The sequence below is a fragment of the Chelon labrosus genome (genome assembly GCF_963514085.1).
Source record: "Chelon labrosus genome assembly, chromosome: 5".
Lineage (NCBI taxonomy): Eukaryota > Metazoa > Chordata > Actinopteri > Mugiliformes > Mugilidae > Chelon > Chelon labrosus.
The window spans coordinates 23,483,442-23,508,684 of record NC_140341.1 but is presented as its reverse complement, the minus strand read 5'-3'; the positions used below and the strand labels follow the sequence as shown (position 1 = coordinate 23,508,684).

Below are 25,243 nucleotides of genomic sequence, written 5' to 3'. Positions count from 1 at the left end.
TGCCTGATGCCGGTAACAGATCTGTCCCGATGAGTAAAACAGCCTACTTACTGTAGAAATTAAACAACCAAAAAGAGGTATTGTGTTTTGGTGGTCCACCATCTGCAAATAAACAAGCTTAACCTTGTTCATTATATATTTGGGTAATTGATTGAACCATAAAGTGAAGTATATTTTTTTAAGGTGTTGTCACTATGGCATATATGGGTTGAAAATAGCTTGAGGAGCAAAACACCTTGTTGGGGAGAATGCCACTGTCGTAGCTTTTAATCACTATGACTGGTGTCCTACCAGGAATAAACTGAATATGATTACCCATAAACTTAACTGAACCCAATGCTCACATGCATTAATATTAATTTAGCAGAGAGTGATAGTGGTAGGAGGATAACTATGCGGTTACCATTAGTTGTAAAAGCTCATGAATATAAATTTTTGGTAGAGCTCTCAGAGGCCAGAGGATGAGAAGCAGCAGGGTATGAAAAACATATTAACGCGTCCAGTCTAAGATTAAATTTAAAACTCTGCCATGCAGATTTTTCTTTCAGGGATTTAATCTACTGTTTTCTCACTGGCTCAGACTAAAGTGAAAGGAATAATATGTTTTTAATCTATCAATACGTCAATTGTACAACACCCTGATGCACTTCAAGTAAAAAATTGGAAGTTATGTTAAAAATGTGGAGTTATTGTAAATGCCTTTATCCAATAGATGCAAAATGCATTTATCAGCAGGAATCATATAGACATCTAAATAAACAGATTCATCACAGCACAAGTCATTAAAGCACGCCGCTGATATAAGTAGTGATATTAGACATATTAGGCCTGTCAAAAGCTTTTTATAATTGCGATTAGTCGTGTGAAAAACTCCCTGCTCAGTAATTCACATCGACAGTAAATGCAAATAACATTGTTCTTGTCAAGAGAACCATCCGGTAGCGCTTTGAAGCTGAACCTGCCATTCAACTTTTGGCATTTTTTGCCAGCTCTGCAGGGTAAAAATATTTGGTACCACCGTACTTACATACAGCATTACTGCTGCTTTCACTTCCTGATTTCCCCAACTACAGTTTTGGCCGAGGTCTTAAAAACAGACAGTGCTCATTTAAAAAAAAAAAAAAAGATTGGTGTTTAATGGAATTTGTGTTAATGCATCATTGACATGGTAACTCTGACAGCCCAATATGTACCATATATTTTAACTTTACCTGAACATTGTGTAAGGGTCTCCTTTTCCCTTCCCTGACTTTGCTCCCCTGACTAGGACACTTTACACCAACTATCCTAAGCTCATTTTTCACAGCCAGTAGAACAAATTAAAAGACACTCGATGCACAAGTGAAATTTCTTGGCAGCAGGACGGTGTCAAAATCAGCAAACAGATATTGCGACATGTAATGCCAGTGAGTTAGCTGTTCTTTGTTGTTTTTAATACTTTTTGGACAAAAAGTGAGGCCCAGGTGCAGAAAGTTACGTCAGGCAAGACGGTAGTTTGCAGTAGCGTCAATTCGTCATTGTTCATCATCACAGCCTTCTTATGGGACTTTTGGACAAAAAGAAAAATGTAACATTGCTAGCCTTATGCAGCATGTGAGCAGACGTCCATCACAGTGTCTGTTCAAACCCCCATCCACGCCCTGGTGTGAGAGAAAAATGCATCTCGAGTCGTGCACTAGCAGTTATGTGAACAGACATTCTGATTTATTGCCTATATTAGGAGAGTAGCCCTTGACTTGAACTTGTGTGGAAGATTGGGATAAATAAGGGCCCTTTTCAGAGGGCGAGCCTGATGTCAGAGAATGTGCACGGTCAATTAAGCCTGTAAAGCAGCTTACTTCAGTTTTACCGCCATGGGCTACCGTTCCATGAGTCCAAGCAGGAAGGTGGGTTGAGGAAAAGTCAAGTGTGCTGCCTGAGGTAAAGAATGTGTTTCTCTCTCAGTTCGTTGTGTTTGTTCAAATTAATCAATTATGAAAATCAGTTTTGATTGCATGGTGCCGTGTTTTCCAGTGTCAGAGATGATACTCTAGAGGTGATTCTTTCTCGTTGCATGCACGGCAATCATTTTGGTAATTATTATTGTTCGGTAACAATTTTATTCCAACCAATTAGACTGTGACTCCGTTGGCCTTCCAAATCCTCCCGTTTTCTAACTCCTCCTCACCCTGTTCCGTGTGTTTTAGCGCAAAAAACTTGCTCCAGTTGACACTTTTATTCTGTAGGTATAAAATGTAACAGGAATTGGTTATATTTGGAAGCACGTCAAAAACTTTGATTGTTTAGTTCTCATCCTTGAGATGCCTTATAATATATGCACATTTTGTGAGCATCATTTGACTAATATTAATAATGACTTCATTTGCATCAGGATATTTTTGCACCGTAAAGTTCTATACAGGATTTGTGTTCATTGAAAATCAGAGGGGGGTTTAGACTTCTTTTACAGGCGCTAGTAGTATTAATTATGCTTTTAGTATTATTTTCTGATATTGTCTTCTACATTATATTTGGATGACTTGTCTATAAGAAATGGTACAAGTTTAATGCCGTGTTCTTGATGACGCGTGACATATGATGCATAGAGAGATGACAGTTAGACTTGCTCACGGTAGAAAAGGGAGGAGTAAAGAGGTGATGTATGTATGACATTCTGACAGAGGTCTGAGCACCCCTAAAAGTCTGTGACAAACATTATGTCCCTTCCAGTGTAATCAAAAGAAGTTCAAAGGTACAAGCAACTGTGTTAACACAATGAATCAAGTTTATTGATTAGTTATACGTTTGCTGACTCTTTCTAGAACAGGTATTTCTTCCTTCTTCTTCTCCATTATCTCCACCATCTTTTCTTTCTTCTTCTTCATCATCATCTCCATCATCTCTTCCTTCCTCTTCATCACCATCTCCTTCTTCATCATCTCCTGCTTCTTCTTCTTCTCTTTCTTCTTCATCGTCATCTCCTTCTTCTTCTTCATCATCATCCTCTTCTTCTTCTTCTTCTCCTCCTTCCTCTTTTTCTTCTTCAACTTGTACTTCTTTTCTTGTTTTCACTCAACCCGATGACTTACCCGGGTTCTAATTACAGAACAGAGTAAATCCTCAAAAGAGTACGCTCTTATTTTGTGATAATGAATATCCAGTGGTGCCAATTCACAGTTGCAAGAGGTGGACTAATTACTACATTAGTTTGAACAGAAGAGTGAATAGATGAATAGATGAATGCTAGTATGAACTGAAGAGTTCATACAGACTAAATGGATTACTGCAATTATGTACCACGAACAAACATGACAGGTCCTTTGTTGACCAGGGTGGGGGTTTAGAATTGTTAACTGGATGTGTTTACTGTACAACATAAAAGAAAATGTTTTTTATTGGTTATGGTTATTATTGTTATCAGTAGGTGAGTTTGGAACTACATGTGATTATAGCATATTTGGAATTACATAGAGCCTTATCAGACATAACAGCAGTTATGAATGTGTCATAGGGAAACATTTAAAATGTCCTTTTATCTGTTCACAACAACCCTATAAGCTTCATCTGTTTATGTTTTCACATTAAAAACTGCCCTGAGAGAAACAATAAACCTGATATTTCCCTTTCACTTCAGATCCTGGAGACAGTCGCCCAGTGCTCCTCATAGGTGGCTCAGATCGTATTGTCATCACAAATCTAAATGGAACAGGCCTCCAGCCCCTGCGGTCTCTCAGTGTAAATGGAACACTGGCATTGGATTTCCAGCACAACCAGGAGACCGTGTGCTGGGTCCTATCTACAGAGTCCTCTGGGCAACTCCGCTGTTCTGCAACAAGGAATCTGCGTGGATTCACACGGGAACAGGAAATAAGAACTCAGCAAAACTTGCAATGTGTGTTTACATAATTTTCTCTTTCTCTTACATTGTCCTTCCCTTTCCCCACTTTTCTGATATTTTTGAGTGTTCTCAGACTGTGAACTACAATAATAGCGCATAACGCTGCATCTTTTCAGCTCAGACCCAGCATCCTCTCTAGCACGCGGGCTCACTCTTCTTTCACTTCGCTCTCTTTTTCAAGCTCTCACCTGCAAGCTGTCTCTCTATCTCCTCATTATCTGTGCGGTTTAAGGCAGGTTAGCCTCAGCAGTTTTGGCTTTCACCTTTATCCTATAGCCATCATTCAAGCCTACAAGCTTTGCTACGTCAAAAGTGCTGCTGTATCCTGAACTGGTATATATTCTCACAGACATCAAACACTTTTGATATAAAATGTGCTTGACTTTCACTCATTATTGGTCAGATTTTCTGAGTGAAAGTGTGAACTGTTTTTTTTTTTTTCTTTTACCAACAATTTAATATTTAAAAGGCTAACATTTGCATCAGGGGGTATACAAAAAAACAATAAATGAATAGAAACCTTTGTTGGCCAGTAAGAACAATGAATGGCCATGGGGTATATAAATTTTACAAGATGAGTTTACTGTCATGACAAGCTTATGAAAGTTTTCATATGATGTCTTTTGTGGCTCTCAGCAGAGCAACTGAGATGTCTTAAAAATATCCCTGATGTTGTCATCACATTGAACTCAACTTGGGCTTGGAGTATTTCAAACTGGGCCAACTGAGTTTCAAAGATGCGGGTAATTACCAGGCAGGTGGAGTCTAAGAAAAGACTTGACTAGAGATTACAATGCTGGATGTCCAGACCCCCTGCTGCCTCCATTTCATCATTATATTTTTTGTCTCTTTGGTTGTCATGGAAACTGTTGAAAAATGCAAGTTTAGTACGTATAAGAACGGCAGCAAGAGTCTGATTCCTGGTTTTTTTTTTGTTTGTTTTTTTCTGTTGCAGATGTGGAGCACATGGCCATTGACTGGCTGACAGGAAACTTCTACTTTGTTGACCGTGTCACTGACAAGATATTTGTCTGTGACCATAGTGGCAACACATGCGTTACTATCCTACATCTAGACCTGCGAAATCCTAAAGGAATAGCTCTGGATCCTCTCATGGGGTGGGTATTCTGCAGCCTAGATAAAACACCTTCCCCAAAAGCTCCACCAGGCTCATTTATCACCATGTATCCTTGTAAGAAGAAGAAAAAAAATACAGATAAAGGAAGAAGGGGAAAAAAGCGCATCCAGTATTCATAATAACTTTGAAGGGATTTAAATGATTCCCTGTCCTTAAAATCAGACCCAGCTCTATGAGCTGTGTAATTTGGTAGATAGCTGGTGATGCTTAAGACAGTTTCTACTGTCTAGACGTTCATTTGTATTCACTGATTTCACCCCACATTTGCTCCTGCAGGACTTTCCATTACAAGCATTTTTTTCCTTGTCTCAGAAGATCACCAAAAAAATAAATAAATAAATTAAATCTGAGCAAAAACATATTCCCACGCAGCTCTCGTAGAAAACTATTACATTTACAGCATGTGGCTGGCAGTCTCAGGGATCACAATGTTGCAGAATTTATTATGTAGGTTTCTTAGCAGCTTCATAGTGCAGGGAAACACAAAACAGCAAAGTAATTTAAATAAACTGCAAGCACCAGCTGCACTAGGATGAGAACCAATTATCAGCAACTCAGTCTTTTTGCACTTGTGTAGCTGGTTAACCAGGAGAGAGCAGAGCTAATATGTTGCGAGTGTACAAGCACAGGCAGCAGCCTCAGAAATTTTTTTTAATTATACACCTATTCTGAAAAAGAAAAAAAAAAGATACTTGAGATTGTTTTACAACTAGAAAAAATTACGCACGTATTCTTGAATGAAAAGGACAGTGTCACTTGTTCTAACGCTTGTAGGACAGTAATGATTCTCTCCAAACCTCAGTAACAATGGAAGTATCTTGCTGCTCTGCACCAACTCTGTCAAACTGTCATGACCAGCCCCCATAAGGCCAAGACGGTATTAACCTTGCATTCTAACATAACCCATAATTAATATGAAGGTTGTAGCTGAACTAGACTGCTGCTTGTGGAGTTCTGCTGTGTAAAATGTACTATGTTCAGCAGCACGGGTTACTACTATAAACCATCAGGTCTAACCAACATAATTAGCTTCTGTTTGTTAATGACTCGGACAGTTTGGATTTCACTGGCTGCGCATTTCTGCTCTCATTAAATGTAGGTCGCCCATATATGACTTAGGGTAAACGTAACGTATTGGATTCTGTATTTGAGTCTTGCTGCTTTTTCTGTGATTTTCCCTTAATCACACATGACTCAAACTACACCTGCCTTATGCTTAGAGGAGGGGTGATGGTATAGATAGAGGGTGTGCTGGCCCACACGGGAGCTTGGGTTTGCACATTGCTGGCTAGATTGAATGTATAACACACAAAAGTTTTCCAGCTCTCCTTCCTGACTCTAATTGGTGAGAAATAGGTACAGATGTTTCTGAAGAAGCGAGCCTTGGAGAGGTCTGTCAGCCCTGAGCAATGGAGTGAAAACAAAAAAAAATCAGGGAGGTGTTAGATAGCGGCACAGCACGCGGAACAGTTTGGCACTCCATTTTTATTGTTATTTGACTCTTCGCCTGCACCCCCGCCTCTTCATGATAAGGCATTGTAACTTTGCTATAGGAAATCCTTTCGACTGACAACCATCTCTTCCTTTCTTTCAAAGGCTTTTTTTTTTTTTTGTTTTTTTTGTTTTTTTATAGAAGAGTCTGATGGATAACATGGTTTGTTTACCAGCTAAAATTTTTATCAGCACTACAAAATTGAAGCTTGGTGCAAGTCCTGCTTAAGTTTAGTGTATATACCAATGGAGGAAAAAGATGCTCTTTGAAGATAGATTCTCTGGCGTGTGCTGATCAGTGCAAGAATCTAAATTTCATGTTACACCACTGAGTCAGTCCTGTCCCTGGAAATTAAGTAAGCATACTACTCATTTTTCCTGAGAATAAATGTTGTGGAAGACATCACTACTCCCTTGAATATGATTCTTACCAACATTTTCAGGGGAGAAGAAAATACCTTTTTTAACTGATAGGACCATCGTTAATATTTGCAACCATCTGATCAAAAATCTAAGTATTGAGCTGTTATTTTATATACTGTATGGGTTTTGCACTGAATTTGAAGTCGGAGGAATCAGCAAAGTCACCAGGGCCCTGCTTAGACCCCTGGTCCTGAGTGATCCATACACAAGTGACCAGCTAAGTGCATGTGTTCACACATTAAAATGTGTCTCCACATGCCTCCCAAAAGAGACCGCTGGAGATCCAATCACAGTTTCACGCTAAGTATGCATACAGCACATAGGCTACATCACTTGGGACCAGTAAAATATTGTGCAAACAGCTGCTGTCTCTAATGGATAGCTACCTACTGCTGCTGTAGGATCTCAAACAATGCTGTCTGATGCGTATGCTTCCCATGATGGTGATATGATGCAAATTCTTGAACCTTATAAGTGGTGGAGTCTTTCTTACTCACAGAAAGCGGACACGTTATTAGTTATTTATCACACAAACACACAGTAAAGCTGGCTGCACACTTCAGAGTAGTGAAATAAAAATGTCCCCTCAGTTTTAAGGCTGGCAGTTCAATCCATGGCCAACCGAAGGCCAGCTTAAGCGTCCTTGGGCAAGACTCTGAACCCAAAGTTGCTACAAATGGCAATATGTGTCTGAATGGGTAAATGAAAAACAAAACAACTGTAAAGGGCCTTGAGTAACGCTAAGGTAGAAAAGTGCCTCAAAGTGTGGAGTGTGTTTACAAGTGGCCCTCCAAATGCAGTCTGTGCTATCTGATGTTAAATGTGCCCAGAATGCATCTTGGGTTTGTTTACACCTGTACCTAGCCCTGCCCATTTGTGATCCGATCACTCAGGACACATGTTAAAACCAGGCCCTAACCAGGATTCATTTCTGAGTGCCACAAATATTGTTATAGGGTTAGTGTTTATACAGTCTTCTGTTTCACTGTGAGGTTTGAGATTGGTCCCATGCAGTTTTTCTGTCATCATGGTGTCTCATTTCCAGAATTCAACATGGATCTCATTGTAGCTGCAGAATGCACAAGTACAGCATCAGCAGCATCCTAATCCCAGAAAGCGATCATTGATATGCCACGTGGAGGTGCACATGTTTGGGGATCTGGGTTCCTTGCTGACATCGACAGTTTTTCAGCGCAGCCTGGTGTAAGGGTTCAAAGGGCAGCCCATCTCTCCCCTGGCATGCCTTGTGCAGATTAAGTCGGCTTCCCACAGCTCTTTGGCTGGAGCTTGTTATCACTGGGAACTGTTGGAGCTCCATCCTTCGCAGAGTCCCAGCAAGACAGCCTGGCAGGCCTTTCATGATAATTACTGAATGTGCAGACCTGAGCAATTCTAAATGCTTTTAGTCATAGCCCATGAGATCTTTACTTTAGTATGATGACATTTAGTTTATTGCCTGATGTTATTTATTACCTATGCTAAGAAACAAATAACACCGCATGCGTTACCTGTTTTGCCAGGGTTTACACTCCCTGTGTCTTTCAGAATTGATTTTCAAGCTCTTCTCATGGTTTGGGGGTGTTAAATGGTCTGGCTCCTCTGTGCATCACACGTTGTCTATCATTTGTGTCTACTCACATACCCTAAGGTTCTCTGCAGCATGCCATCTAAATGTTCCCAAAATTACCAACAGAGGAAATAGGAAATGCTGCTTTTATTACAGTTGCCTCCTGGTTATGGGGCATCTATCAGGGAGGCAGTCTAACAAGACATTGTATTAAAAATGTGTTCCTTGCCCATTTTATGCGTTATTTTAATTTATTCACTTAAATCTTTTACTATATTTTTATTGGGTATTTCTTCTTATTGTATGTCATTTCAGTTTTTAATTATATTATTATATTAATTATATTATATTACTTTTTTGGTTGGTAAGCCTGTCCACAGATAAAATAATTTGCCGGTCACCCATTGTGTTGTAGCTAACAGTTGACAGTGGACATTCCAGGCTCTGGTTGCCTAGGTTACTCTCTTTTAGTAGATTTCCCACCCCTAATGTTTCTACTGTGTCTCTTGTTATCACCCCTTTTTATTTGAAGAAATAATACTGTCAGCACCACTGTCACTCTATATGGGTTCATCTCGCTCTCCCAGACCGCTATCAGCATGGTCAGTTTTATAGTAGGAACCAAAGTCAACCATGGTGTTATCCTTGTAGTAAATGTTTGGGGAACTCAAACTGCACTTGCTTTAAATGTCATTTGACTACACTGATCAGCCACAACATTAAAACCACTGACAAGAGAAGTAAATAACATTGACCATCTTGTGACAATTCAGTGTTCTGCTGGGAAACTTTTGGACCCTTTGGATTCATGTGGCTGTTACTTAGACATGTACCTTCCACCTAGACCAGACCAGACCAGGCACCCCCGCCCCATAGAAATGACACTCCTTGATGGCAGCAGCCATCCCCAGCAGGATGCAGCCTGACACACACACAAAAGCAGTTTAGGAGCAACACAAAAAACATGAAAAACAGCACAAGGTGTTTTCCTGGCCTCCAAATTCACTAGATCCCAAACTATCTGTGGAGAGGCCCCTCACAGAAGCCCCTCCCCTCAACCCATAGGACCCAAAGGTCCCCACTAACAGCATTCTGTTACCAGACACCACAGGACACCCTCAGAAGGCCCATGTCCATTCTCTGATGAGTCACAGCTGTTTCGGAGGCACAAGGGAGACCTACAGACTGGTTAGACCTTCACAATATTATTAAGATGGTCATTATGTTATGCCTGATTGGTGTATACCAGTCTCTCCCATTAGTCCCAATTTGCATCTCCAAAGTTGTTTTTTTTACATCCATCATCACTGCCACTACAGTTGAATTTTATCCTCACTAGTCTCTACCTCTACATACTAGGGGTTGTACCAAATAGTCAACTCGTCGACTTTATTGCTGTGCCATGACGCTTCAAGCAGGAAGTCGACTAGTCGCCGATCACGTGACAGTAATAACACAGATGCCTCCGAAAAGACAGGTGAAGAGCCCAGTGGGTCATTGCAGCAAACTATCAGCGGTTCATCAAGTGGAAATAGTTCACTAGATGAAGCCCATACTATCGTATACATGCAGATATGTAAGTACTGAAATACAACAATGTACTACTGAAATGCACACTGATCTGAAAAGACATCTGCTAATGCTAGCAGGGGAACGGTCCAAATCCTCTCAGCGGCAGTCAATTAACAACTGAACTAAACGTCCTGCTGTAACAGAGAAGGAGGCTGCACATCAACAGACTGGGCTAGACTGACAGTAGCCCATGTTCAATTACCTTGCGGTCGACGTCAGCTTGACTTTCACCACCCACATATTAGTCGACTTTAAAGAAAATCCGAAGTTGTTCAGCCCCTACTACATACACTCCATAAGAGCCGATCACTCATCTGTTTCTACCATCAACCAGGGTTTTTTTTTCTGAAGTTGTCTCCTGATAAACTGAGTTTTTGCAGTTAGAACATTTTTTGTTTCTCCACCCACAGGCACAGCAAGTTCTCTTATCTAAATGACAAAGCGTTTGTGTCATTGCCTCCAAAAATGACTCATCAGTGTCTTCTCTGTTGTCAGCGCCTTCAACAACTTGCTTATATGATCTCTCTCTGACCTTGTCCGACTTTAAATAAAGTTTGGTCAGGTTAAGATACGCATCATCATTAATGGAAAGCAAGGTTGACTATTGGCAGGAAATGAATCATGAACAGCAGTGTGCAGAATGAAGCGAACTCTTTTTGTTGACCAGCCTACTCACTTCAGCCTCATGCCTATGCACTACTTCATACTTTGCCCCTGATAGACATGAGCCAGGGACAGTTCCACAATAAGTAAGGGTATTTATTCATGTACACTACGTATTTTCCTTTTGATGTTGCCTTTGCTCATACTTCCACATTATATGGGGATTTTTGCTTGTTTTACTACAGCTCTTACAGCAGTAGTCACTGTGCTATGCAGACTGACTTTTAAAATGTAAAATAAATGAAAAATACCACCATCATAAGCACTGATAAGTAAATGCACAATGTATACCCCAAAGAGTTACTTTCTTCATCACTGTCTGTTAACGTCAAGCAGAACGAGAGCCTTAAGGGAAATCCGCTGGAGTGTTTGTGCCAATGTAAGACAAATATTAAGTTTTAGATTGGATTTACTACTCAAAATTGGTCACAGAGAATGGTAGACAAAAGCATCGTCATCTAATTTAATTGTAAACTGTCACTGGAAGATTTTCAGGTGGCAGATTAATTTGCTAGCTAGAAGAATAAAGTAATCATAACTTTAACCTGATAGTGGGATAAAAATACGTTTTCTGCTCAGTTGCATAAAAAAAGAATGTGTCTTTGACATGCACTTGATGGCTTAATACATGGTACCATGGTAAAAGAAGCTAGTAAGATAGCTCTTTTAAAAAATGTGCCTTTTGTTGGGGACATTTTCCTTGTATACCAGAGACTGAGGTTAGATTTGTCTTTATTGTATCAGTATTTGTCACTTAAACTGTTAAAAGGGAAAATGCTTGCAGATGTGGAACACCAGTGATTCAGGAAAGAATAAACAAAAATAAAACTCAGGTACTCTAATATCTTAAATTGCATGTTTGGCTTGGGGTTATGGTGTGCTCGAAATCCATGAAATAGAAAATAAATAAATAGCAATAACAGAATCAGTAATGTAAGCTGTGCTGTCAAGGACCTACACTCAAGTAGTAGTCGTTATGTTTGTAGTAACACTCAAGACCATCTCCCACCAGTGAACAATCAGTGTTCAGGTCTTCAGCAAACAGGCAATTGCTGCTTAAATTAACATACGATATGTGAAAATGCAATTTTGTCAGATGGCTTGAACTAAAGGCAAACTCACATGAACCACTAGTCCACAAATGTGTACTGTAAGGTAAAGTATTTCTGTGCTTATTGTGGTTCCATTTTTTTACTGTACCGTAAAAGAAATAGGACTTCTATAGCAAAGCAGGAGACACTCACTGCAAAGACGATATATCCTTTACAGTACTGAATCATTTATATTCTCCCACCCTCTGCAGAATGCTCTTCTTCACTGACTACGGGAACGTGGCCAAGGTTGAGCGCTGCAACATGGACGGCACCAACAGGACCCGGCTGGTGGATTATAAAATTGAGCAGCCCACTGCTGTGGCATTGGACGTGGTCAAGAAGCTGGTGTATTGGGCAGATGCCTACCTGGATTACATCGACGTGGTGGATTACCAAGGCAGGAACAGGCACACTATTATCCATGGGAGCCAAGTGAGTGTCACATTTTACTGCAAGTGCTGCCTGCAGTCTTTCAGGGACTCCACGTCACATACATCACAGGGAATCTGAACAGACAACTGGCTTCACTTATCAGTGCTGTCTCCCCCTTCATTTGAGAGACTCAATTGTTACATAAGATGGAGTTTCTTGGTTAATTTTCTGATTTCGGGCGCTTGCTTTATCACTGCAAGACAGGTGGTATATTCACTGTTGTGAATCCACTCTCCTTTTCATAGAAGTCTTTTGATCAGAGAGTAGATGGTTTATTTAATTGATGTAATTGAGCCTGGTGTAGGGTTGTCTTCCAAATGAGCATATCAATAGTCTCTTTCCTGTAGTACTTTTAAGGCCTTTCATCCTAAATTATGATTATTCATTAAAAGAGCCTTTCAACCATCTTGGACTAGCTATTTACCCTCTCTGAGGAAGCAAGCATTCATATTAAGCACTTTGTTGTAAATGCAGGTGTTATTTGCATGATATTGGCCTTGTTCATTTGCTCATGACCTCATTAGACAGTGGATCTTCACGTAATCTGCATAACAAATATGATGCACCTTCTTCCTGTCATAGACTGTATGTGGTCATTAATGTCATAGGCAATAGCATCAGCAGTCAGAAAAAACTGTTTTGTTCCCAGTTTTTCTCAGTACATTGCTGTTTTTCAAGTGCAGTTGTTATATTATTCACTAAGTCTCATTTGAAATGAAGCTAAAGCTTGTTACATACTCCGGAACAACCGAGAAATGTGTTAGTTTTCTCAAGGTGGCAAGAACAAGAACAAAGTTTGTTCTTTTATATAGTGTGTACATTTATACTTCACGAGAAACTACAGTGCCAGCCTCCTGGGAAGTACTCATAGGGCCCTCCCACTGTGGCGTACGTCACATGCACTAAGCATTGTGGGAGATGGACACGGGAGACGCTTTTCTTATTTTCGGATGTCGGCCAGTCGTTACCACGACCGTGGCCGTCAGGTCATGCCGTTCATTCAGCATACACCCTCACACAGTATACCAATCTCTACCCAGGAGAGATCAGCGGTCACACTCCGAATATTAGCATCTGGGAGCTTATAGAGTGGCCACTAGCATTTCCGCTTTTCCGCGTTAACCACGCCCACGTCCAATTTCTAACCAATCACAGAATAGTTGCCTTGTGCCACACGAGAAAAAAGTTCTGCCCGGTTGGCATGTCGAGATCAACCTGCGAGAACTCCCAAACGAGGGGTGCAAGAACAAATTTCTCGCTTCTCGTGGTGTAAGTCCCTTCAGTAAAAAAATGTCATTAAAATAAAAGCTGCTTTCCATTCATCTTTATTTTCATGATCGGTTTAAAAAAGTTAATTCTGATTGTTTCATGGCTGTGAATTGACCTTATGCCTGTAATGTCGTTGTCCTTGTAGCTGGTGCGCCACACACATTGCTCACATTTGTGTGCTGGCTTCACCTTACTTCAGTGCATTGTTGAGGCAAAGCAAGAACTCCATCATTTATATTTAATTAACTTTTAATGAACCCAGCATTTATAATCTCCCTTTTTATGACGTGGGTCAGCTCTGGTTTATTCCATCATATATATATTTAGTCCAGAAACTCTGCTCTCTGTAAAGATGCAAGAACGGTATATTGCACACCTTTTGAAGTAATGTATGTGTTAGACCATTTCAAAATGCCCCCGTGGCAAAGGGGATTGTTGGGGTCAAAATCCATAGAGAGATACGCTCGAGTGTTTTATTTATTTATTTACACCGACGCATGTTTCTTGCTGCTCCTTATGTAAAGGTGTGGGCCAGTGTGTAGGCGTAGTTCCTGTGAACACAGCTCATCCAGCCATGTCACTTTGTGTGGGTGTCAGCCTGTTAAATGTAGCATGGAGACTGTGGTGTCAGGGCCAGTGGTCCCCCAATGGTCTCCAGGTTGGTGTCCTTGCATGGGCTGCCATATGTATAGACAGAATCTCTCGTCCCCTTCATGCTACTCCTAATTTATGTATTACTGCTACCTTCTTCCTCTTGCGGTTTTATTTGTGTTTAACTTCAATAATGCTTCAAAATGTCTACATTCTTTTGTTTGTTTTTCAGGTGTCGTATATTTATTCATTAGCTGTGTTTGAGGACTACCTCTATGCTCTCCACTCTGACCCTTCCAAAGAGAGTTCCACTGTAGAGCTGATTCAGATACACAGGTTCAATATCACAGCAGAGAGCAGGACACAAGCCAGCCTGGGGAATTCTAGAGCACTCCACGTTTACCACAAACTCACTCAGCCAAAAGGTAAAGGACATTTTCTATATAAGTAAACATGTGAAAGTATGTGTCAGAATCGACCCTCATTTTATGACTCACAACCGGTAGCCTGTGGCATATCCGAAAGAAGACGCTTCGCTGGCTCGTAATGATTTTTGTGTCTTTTTTGACTTTTTCCACAGTCAGGAGTCATGCATGTGGAATGGATGCGTATGGAAAGCCAGGCGGATGTTCCCACATCTGCCTTCTGAGTGGCAGCTACAAGTCCAGAACCTGCCGCTGTCGTACCGGCTACAGCCTGGGTTTTGATGGACAGTCCTGCAAAAGTTAGTACATTTGCTTTGAATCTAAATAAATGCCATTACCTGAAAATGTAATGTTTTTAAAAGTGTGACTCCCTAAAAACAATAAGGAGTCTACCAGTTCAACCACAGATTTTGGAGTGCAAAGGAGTATGTCATCATCAGCAATGACAAAATACACATCAATGTAAATTTTCAAGAAAAAATGAAATCAGTTGAATTATAACTAACTCAGTCAGTGGACTGTTTGAGCCTTTTGAGCTGGTGCCGTGTTCAGGTTTTGTTTGAGTGGGCCTGAGGGAAAGATGCAAACATTTCACCCCTAATTGAGGCTCTGTACTTGTGTTTCAAGTTCACCAGTGCTGAAAAGCCAACCTCAAATGAATAGCTGGATGCAAATAAGATAAGCTTTTTCAGTGTTGTTTCAATTCAGTATTCACCTCAACCAATGGTTTCTCCATGGACCTCTGTTTCAGAGGTCTATCACTTGTGACGTGAATCAATTAGTCTCCCAACTCATTTTGCATTCCTGCCAACTTTGTCATCGCGAAAAGATTTTTAATCCGCTCTACCATACCAGTATTACCTGCTTGCCTGACAGTGACCCAAAAGTCAGCTTTTCACGCTTGCTCTGAAAAATCGTCCCACTATAGGAAACTAAGAAAGTCATCACAGATGAGACGAATGAGCTATGACTCTAGATTTCTGATCAGTGCTTATGCCTGTCTTCAAACCGCTAAGAAGAACAAAAGAAATAGTTACTGTAGGAAGGTAGGAGCTATTTTGAATCGGAAAATTTTGCAGATAACGGATTTACTTTAAAAAAAAATAAATAAAAAAAAAATAGAACCTTGCTTCCTCTCTGAGTTCTAAAAGCAGACAGAGTGATTTTCCACTGAACTTTGCTAAAGAGTGCCAGCTGGTACTCCAGGTACTTTTTGCTTTATTTCCTGCTTTTTGTTTGTACTTTTGTGTCCCCTGGACATTGTTAGGTGCTCCATGTCTCTATATGGTAGCGCTTTCAAGAGTTTGCAATTTTTAGTATTTTTATTTTGTTTTACATTCACTTTTTTTAGGACGCTTCCCTATGAGGACCCGAAAAAAATTCCATTGGCACTGCCTTCTGTTTCTAGTCATCAACAATCCCGACTAAACGCCTCAAAGGATGTTCTGCGTTGCTGCTTTTTCATATTTTCATCTTCCTGTAAAGGTCACGTGTCATATTAGAGCTGAAGGTGCGGCGTCGCGCATGCACTGCCTTAGACTGACAGTGATAAAGGTGAGGGCTGGTGAATGCAGAGCCATTTGAAAGTGACGTTCTGCTATCGACCTGCGGCACAGCTGATTGATTATTACCATAATGAGGTTTTAAGTTTGTCTGCGTTTGTTGGCTCGTCTGATCAATTGCTGGACATTGTGTAGTTGACAATAAAAGCAGAGGATCAAATTGATGACACAATTTGAGGGCCCACCACATTTCGATCGGGGTAACGAAGCATTGGGAGGCTTGGCATGACACATTTGATTTATTCCCCCCTCAGAGATGTTCTGATGACACCAGCTATCTTTCTCTTGCTCGCGCTTTCCATCTCCCTAAGCATAATGAGATTTGGTGTTAAATGGTCGTCTTTTTTCATGTAGCAGTCACAGTGGGGTTTGATATCTGGGTCTCTTGCAATGCTTAATTGTCTCCAGGGTAGTTGGGCTCTCCCTCACGAAATGATAAATTGAAGTGACGCATGTGTGGTCCTCACCCCCAGCATCTTAGTCTCTTGGGTAGGGGCTGAGAGCGAGGAGAGGTCTGCTTCTCTCAATGGAAGCCCTCCTTCATTCCTCCTCTTGCCTCTCCAGAGGATGCCAAAGGGTTCGAGAACATACAATCCCCTGAGTGGCTGGTGCGCCTCCGAGGAGCTGCCTCAGCTTTCTAGGCCTTCCTGTTTGCATTTCTACCCAGACACCGTGTTATTTTAGATCAGAAAAAGTGTTCACAGCCAAGGTAAGTATTGCGTTTGTCTGTTTGCTCAAGCATTTTCCTTCTCTTACTCTCAAGACAGTTTTGTTGCAGGAGCGTGATTGAGGGAGGAGAGTATAGTCATTGGCACTGGTTACTGGCTCCATTAAGGTGAATAGATGGCCCAAGCTTTGGCAAACATATGAGAACAATGTGGCCAGTAAAAGGGTTTAATGCTGGGATCAGCGCTGATGAATTAGACCAATTAATGGACACTATCAGTTAAAAGCGGGTCTGTGCTTTCTTTTTCTTTAGAGCCCAACAACCATTTCTTCCTGTTCTACGGTAAGGGGCGCCCTGGCGTCATCAGAGGCCTGGATATGAACATCAAGTCCAGCGACGAGCACATGGTGCCAATCGAGGACTTGGTCAACCCTCGAGCCATCGACTACCATGCAGAACTGGGACACATATACTTTGCTGACACCACCAGTTTTCTTATTGGGCGACAAAAGATAGACGGAACCAACCGAGAGACAATACTCAAAGATGGTAGGCCTAAGTGCTCTTTTTATACTAACTGCAGTGAACTACTAAATTAAGCAGAGTGTATGCAGTGTGTCAGCGGCCCTCCTGTTGCATTAATGTAATGTTATAGCCATTAGACACATGTTTCAGCTTCTCAGAACACACTGTAAATGCACTTTAGCTAAAGAGGAAAACAACAATACGTGATTTAATATACAAATCAGCAAATGAAACTACTAAACTGTATTTGGGAGCTAATTTTTTTAATATTAACTCTGCATTGGTAATACATCTGCATACAGATACATACACACCTATTTAAAGAACCAATCAAAGTCAACTTTTGTATTCTGTGATTCTTTTCTGCTGATTTTGTTGTAGAACTTGACAATGTGGAAGGAATCTCAGTGGACTGGATTGGGAATAACTTGTATTGGACCAACGATGGGTACAGGAAGACAATCAGCGTTGCCAGGCTGGAGAGAGCCTCTCAGACCAGGAAGACTCTGTTAGAAGGGAATATGTCACACCCCCGGGCCATTGTAGTCGATCCTCTTAACAGGTGAGGGCGGAAAAAGAGCATCTGCCAGTAGTGTGAAAATATGGCAAGCAAAAAATGCTTGTATTGTATCAGGTACTGCTAGGCTACAAGTATCGGCAAAGGTAAATATTGATTAGATACGTTAGATAAGTTATATGATGAGATTGAGATTTTGTTATTTAAAAAAAAAATAACAAAAGAAAAAGCTTATGTGTAGCAAGCTTTTCTGATATATTTTCAACGATGTCACCTCTGCTTTTGATTACCTCAGTTTAGCTCACTAAGTTTACCTACCATCTGACTCTGAGTGCAGTTCCATTTAGGTACAATTAAAATATTAAATGAAGGTACACACTCTATTATTTACCACTGTGTTCCCCCACAGTACCTCAGTGACTCTAAATTTTGCCTCCGTAGGTGTGGTGTGAGTTCAGCCGTGTACTCCTGTAGCTGCATGTGTGTCTTGATTTGCTAGCTTTCTTTTGACGTTTAAGAAATAGACCAGCTAAGTCTTTAACTTTGCAATTTAAGGGTGCTTTCATACCGAGTTTAGTGTTCCAAAACCTGACATGTTTGGCTCCAGGGTTGGTGTGAACACAGGAACTGCGCTCTCTTCCAAACTAAATCCACAAAGCAGAGACTGGTTAGCGAGTGGGGTCCCAACAAGCTGCAGTGAGAACAACTTTTACCCATGGGTCATTACGACCAGGTCATTGTATGCCTAGAGAACCCGTCCTCTCCTTTGGAGGTGTCTAGCAGCAGCAGTGCACCTTCTCAGCAAATACATTAAACCATTGTTTTATACATGTAGCATCAATATATATGGAACATTGATACATGAACCACACAACAGCAATAAATGCCATTGGCCACACTCACAGCTTTGTTCCATTTTTCAATTATACTAATATATACTATCTGATTTCCTGAAATCTAAAATTCCTAAATAATAATGACCACAACTGTTTGTGAGAACATGGTACTGAGGGTGTGTCAGATTGCTTGGTTATCTCCATTTCCTAGTGAACACAAACTGAATCAAGGTCAAATGTAACATGGTAACATATTGTATCATATTACTCCCAGAACTGAAATGAGATATAGGTATGAGTGTACCCTGGGATTGCATGTGAATCCTTAAATTGCTTTTCTGCCATGTTTTTTTTTTTGTGTCAGAAACCATATTTTCTTTAGATCGTGTTACAGGACAGCTGAGGTTGTCAAATAACAATGAAATGATGTGATGTGATAATTTCACATCTATGCAATTTTAAGCTCTCTCCTGTCTGATAACAACAACATTAACTTTGGCTGCCACTTAGCAAATACCATTGTGATATTCTGGCAATATCGGGATTAATCTGCCTTAAATGTTGATGCCGGAAATCTTTTGTTCCAGCAGAGAGCTGCTGTGAGAAAAAAAAAAAGAAAAAGAAAAAGAAAAAAGAAATGGGTGTCATAATCTCCCAACCCAAACTAAAACAGCATGGTTAAACTGAGAGAACATTTTTTTAGTTTCTCTCAAACCTAACCTTCCACTGTTCCAAGAACCACACCTACCTGTGAATCATTTGATAGCTAATTCTGTGTAGTTCTCATAGATCATCTCCTCCTTAGCATTTCTATGCAAATTCATATATACGGAAGGCTCCGACAGCAGAGGTGGTAATTATCATACAGAGTTGATGCTGCAAAACTCAAATTCATTGAGTGTCTTAAGGATCTTAAGGATTAACACTTTAAGGCTTAAATCGTATTAACACTCACCAAATCCATAGCAGCAGGAGATTAGTTTTCAAGCCCCAGGGGATTGTTCCAAACATTTTGCTATCCACAGCTGTTTCACTGCTCTAGTCACATGCACCAAGCCAAAAATCAAAACTACTTCATTCTTAGTTGTTTTTTTTTTCCACTTTCTCCCTTGTCTCTGACATTTACCAATACCTTCATGTCCTAAATAGCCTGACATTTGCCTTTCTCCCTAGTACTATGCCTTGTTCTTCTTTCTCAAAATGATACTGATTCACGCATTAGTTTCCCAGTCACATACATGCCGCAGTGGTGCGGACGGGATATGCAAGGAAAGTGACATTTGTCACACTGGTTTAAAACAAACACAATGATTTGAAAATATCAAATCAACGTTTAAGCCACGTGTGAAGAAAAATTAAATAAGCCATGCATAACAGAAACTTTTGAAACTCCAAGGGAACATCATTCGCAGTTCCAGCCCTGACATATATTCTGTAGCAGCAGCAGTGTTGGGGGTGGCAAAATATCGCTTTTTTTGTATAAGGATTAATAACTTTTACTCCCAACCTTCCCACTGACATCGCACATGATTAGAACAGCTAGTTTTGGGCATTCAGCCTGAACTCGACACTCCTTTGATCTCTATCTGCTTTGCTGGAAGGATCTCTTCAGGTGAAATGGATGCACCTCTCCAACTGATTTCTTGACTACATTCTCGAGACCTTATTTTCTGCTCTGTTTGCCACCTCTAGTCTGTGGTGACATGATAAGGACTACTAGTGTCAACTTAATAGTGTCATATCCCGTTTTTTATGCTGTATTAGGCATCTCATACATGTATTTGCCAAAATAACGGGTGTGGTGCTTTACTCAGCTCTGGTTGACTTGCCTGTTTAACTCTTTGGTTATTTAAAGTGTAGTTTAGATTTAATTTAATTCATATTTCATATATTTGAAATCAGAGCTTTCTAGCTTTAATCTACTAATTATTTATGAATTTATGTAATCTTTTAACCCAAATATATTCACATTATTATCATCATCATTAAGAAGACACGAAAAAGATTGATTTATTCGCTTGGTCTTTATTCAGATCTGTGGTGGTTAATCCTTCATTTTTTTGCCGTAACATTGCAAATCTATGTCGTCCATTCACAGAGTATGTCTGTCTGCATGTAGGTATATGTGTGCGCGCATGTGAGTGCGCAGCGAGTGGGGCGTGAATAATTCATGAGGTCGTAAAGACGACATTGAGACAGAGGGAGCCTTCAAGTCTTCATTCACCTCCATATCCCATTCTGTTTCATCTTCCCTTAGCCGGCCCTCTATCATTGATGAGAAACAGGGGGGCACATGCCTCAGTCAGCAGCACTCAAATAGAGCAAATCCCCTGGGCATGCTTACTAGAGAAAAGATCGCGTCAAATCGTTGACCCAGTCGTGTTTAAGATACCGCCGGCCTTCTGAGAGATGTAGTCTCAGCATACACAAGATACAATGGGAAAAAAAATAACTTTTTTTTTTGGTGGGGGATATGAGATATCTCACTTTGCCTTGATGTGCCGCCTAGCAGCACTTTAACTTGATAAGCCTGAATAGTTTCTGCAACATGTTTTCTCTTTTGACAAGCATGTTGTTAAACCATGACTGTTTGATTACTTGGTTTTACATATGTGAAACCTGAACACTCATTTTGTGATGTTAAAGCCAGACTTCAGAACTAATGCTTATATGTCATGCATTTGTCAGAGCAGGTTGCGCTCTTTATCATATTCCCTGGATGAGTTAAAGCAGTGCGTGAAAAATTCCGCATGAGAGCACGCTGATGCCTTCCCATGGGCCTCCAGAGCAAAACTCACAAGGCACTTTTCACTGTGATGTCGATCATTTTGAGAGACGCCTGCAGAAACATGCTGTCACATGTGTATTGATTGATAAGAAATCAAAGCGGGAGGGGGCTGGCGGAGGGAGCAACAAGCACAACCATTTACCATCAGCTTGTCAGCAAGTAACAGCAGAGATGAATGAGGAACAGACAGCTGAAAGGAACTGCCTCAGTATGAACGTGGGATGTGATCAGCATTGGTTTGGAGCGGGCCATGATCTACTGATGCTGCTGCGTGACTAACACGTCGCATTTAAACTAAGGCCAGTGAGTCATGTTAGCATGCAATAATCAGTGTTTGAATGCTTGTGATGTACGTGCATGTCTCTCTGTATGACAGCTGGATGTACTGGACGGACTGGGAGGAGGATGAGGTCAATGACAGCATAGGGCGGATAGAGAAAGCCTGGATGGATGGATCCAATCGCCGCATTTTCGTCACCTCCAACATGCTGTGGCCTAATGGTCTGACGCTGGACCACGCTACCAGCACTATGTACTGGTGCGATGCCTACTACGATCACATCGAGAAGATTCACCTGAATGGGACTGGAAGAGTGGTATGTTTTTAGGGCTGCTACAAATGTCTTTTCAATCAATAAATCTGTAGTTTACTTTCTTCGTAGTCGATTTGTCCTTTTGGTTAATTTACAGCTGAATAAAGAACACAAATGGCACATTTTTATTCATCATAATAACATATATGAAGTCTATGAATAAAGAAACAATTTCAAACTTACATAGACAGTGCTGAGTATAATTTAATTTCTGGTGAATATCTTGGGTATCTGTACACCCAGGGAGTCTATGTAATGTGTCTGGTTTCAAGCAGGGACAGTCTTCATTAATTAAAGGCTTTATATTTAGCATTCAGATTTCTTCCAAATTGCCACTGCTGTTGGAGCAGCTGAGAACTTAACAGGTCTATCCATGAGGTTACATCAAGAAGTGAAGATAAAGGCAGAAAATGCACAGCTCTTAGAAAATCTGGCTGTCAAACACAGAAATATTAAAGAGAGACACCCCCACATTGATGGCAACTTGTTTACTTCTGCTACTTCCAGACTCCAGAGACAGCATATGTTTTAATATATGTCAATCACATACAGTAGCTATCTGTGTATCTGCTGTATCTCCTTCTAGTTGGCTTGAAAGCGTGAGGTTTTAATAGAGGGCAGAATTTAAAATGCCAGCAGAATAAACAGCTCAGAATAAACATGATGATTTAATTTTTGCATCCATAAAAAAACATTCACCAAATTGTTCTGTAGTTTGTATTGCAAAATCACATAATTAATTTAGACTGCAGTACAAAACATTTATTTTGCACCATACTGTTGCCAGCTCATAGTCAGTGAGTGGCTGAATTGAAATAATTGTTAGAAATGATATATATTTCAAGGTCCTTGCATGCTTTTTATATTTTGATAGTATAAATCGTCAAAGCAGTGAGATAACCGAAAACGACGTCTCTTCCCACAACAACTGCCAACTAGACATCTCTTCATCCCCAACTGCTCCTGTCGACTGCAGTTGTACTGGCATATTACGCTAATGAATTATTTGCAAATGCTATTTAATCAATGCCAAGATTCTAGCAAACATTATTATAAGCAGACAGCTCTGTGTGAATAAATTTGTGCAAAGGAATTGAATCACATTCATCATATACTGTGATCAAATAATACCAAAGCCCATATTCAAACAGCCAAACCCCTGTTTGAGATGATTGTTTTTTCTGTTGCTGATAGTGTCTTTCCGTAGCCGTCCTAATCTTCTGATTATGTTGCATGTTTGCCTCATGTTGCAGGTGGTGTATAGCGGAAAAGAGCTGAACCATCCATTTGGAATCTCTCATTATCGTAATTTCATCTTTTGGACGGAGTACATGAACGCCTCGGTGTTCCAGCTGGAATTGTCCACGGGCGATGTCACTTTGCTGCGGAGCGAGAGACCACCGCTATTTGGCCTGCGTGTCTATGATGCACAGAGTCAGCAAGGTTGGCTGCCTTCCCTTCATTTAGTCCTTATCCAGTGCCGCTGAGCCGTGGCTGAGCCTAACAGAGAAAGTGGCTGTTTTGCAGTGGAAATAAAACCTCTCTGTCCTGCGTGTTCAGACATTTGTATCCCCTATACCTCCTTTCTTAATGGATTGCACTTTATGTGATATATATATGCCAGAGAGTTACATACACGATGTAAACTAGTGCATTGATCAGCAGTGACAGTGGCTTTCAAATCACTCTGGGCTCCTTTTCATGAAGTTAAATAAGGTGACCAGGGTTTGGAGGGCTTTGCTCACTTCTGTAACAAATGATGATGGATTCTTGCAGTTAGAATGCTGAAAAGAACAGATAGGAGAGGCATCGGATATGGCTGTCAGCCGAGAGCACCACTGGCCCTCGTTTCTTTTGTCATCCTCATAACCGGGATGTAAAAGCAGTGTTCAGACACCCACTCCACAGTCAGGGGATGTCAATTCTATTGATCTAAATGCAGCAAAATATCACTGTTCAAAGTCTGTGATATGCTTTTAGACTCACGGTGTGAAGATTCCCAGTCATCTAGGCCGTGGTGTGTCTAAAACAAAGGCAACTGTTTGAGTTTTCTTAAAGTGGTGAGATGTCTTAAAAAAACAAAAAACTCAAACAAGTCCACTTAACTTTGTTTTAACATATATTCATGGCACGAGTTTCTCATTTCATACAAGAAAATTAAAGGGAATACTCACATTTTTATGAATATGAAATCAGTGTGGATGGTAACTGAAGTGACTTGAATCAAGAAATCCCCCTGTGTGTGCTACATTGGCACAGAAAGCTTGGATTTCTGAACTGCTTGGCTTGCACACTGCAAGTTATTGCGCTGCTCCCATGTACCAAGCTGCATTGCGCCTGAATAACCCTCCAGCTGGTGGAGGTGAGCATTTCAAACCCAGTGTGCCTTAGAAGAAATTGATTTCTGGCACAACTTCACCTACTACCAACGTGTGTGTAGGAGGAAAAGAGATATAAAAAGGTCAAGTTACCAGCAATTCTTGTTGCATATGGCACGTTTCTGCTTGTGGCTTTCATCATGGTTACTCAGTGTGCCTGCCAGCTCTGTGCCCAAAAAGTAAAGGCAACTAATGTACTATTACCTCACTGTTTGACTAGAAAAGTGAAAAAAATAAAAACTAAAAAAATTCACTGTGTTCTCTTGGCAGTCCAGCTCCTGGACAGTCTCTGCTGACTGTATCCCCTCACTCCTGGATTGCATCTGGCTTAGTCCACTGCAAATACCTACCCTTCCTATTTAATTCAGCCAATGCACTGTAAAAATTATCCCCATTGACAACATTGTCTGGATTCATTAAAAGCTTCAATTTGCACAGTTGGAAACATAGTTGGCTTGCAATAGAAACAAGCAGACCCAAGCTACAGTTCATCCCAGAACCAAAGATGTTGCCAGTTCCAAGTAGAACAACAAATTTTGAGCTGAGATAAAGAAAGTATGTGGTATGTACCGACTAGACGACTTACTGCTGTACCATAACTCTTTAAGCAGGAAGTCGACTAGTCGCCGAACAATAACAACACGGACGCCTCGGAGACAATTACACTTATCTGACTGTCATCTGAATGTACACTCATCTGAAAAGGCATCCGCTAACACTAACAGTCAATCAGTTAACAACTCCACCTGCAGTAACAGACAGGAGGAGACTGCATTTGTTGGTGAATTTCATTGTGTAAAGTTATTAGACCTTTAGCTGCTGTACACGGTAAAGG

At 40.7% G+C, this 25,243-nt stretch overlaps 1 protein-coding gene across 1 annotated transcript in view; it reads left to right on the top strand.

Moving 5' to 3' along the window:
• Positions 1 to 25,243, top strand: part of lrp1bb (low density lipoprotein receptor-related protein 1Bb) — a gene marked incomplete at its 5' end in the record, with an annotated part of 267,322 nt that overhangs the window by 116,428 nt on the left and 125,651 nt on the right. The window contains 9 exons of the mRNA XM_084544895.1: positions 3,614 to 3,871; positions 4,833 to 4,995; positions 12,035 to 12,257; positions 14,350 to 14,542; positions 14,698 to 14,841; positions 17,084 to 17,320; positions 17,678 to 17,858; positions 21,814 to 22,033; positions 23,284 to 23,473. Of these exons, the coding sequence (XP_084401021.1) occupies positions 3,614 to 3,871; positions 4,833 to 4,995; positions 12,035 to 12,257; positions 14,350 to 14,542; positions 14,698 to 14,841; positions 17,084 to 17,320; positions 17,678 to 17,858; positions 21,814 to 22,033; positions 23,284 to 23,473 (1,809 nt within the window). The remainder of the gene's footprint in view (positions 1 to 3,613; positions 3,872 to 4,832; positions 4,996 to 12,034; positions 12,258 to 14,349; positions 14,543 to 14,697; positions 14,842 to 17,083; positions 17,321 to 17,677; positions 17,859 to 21,813; positions 22,034 to 23,283; positions 23,474 to 25,243) is intronic.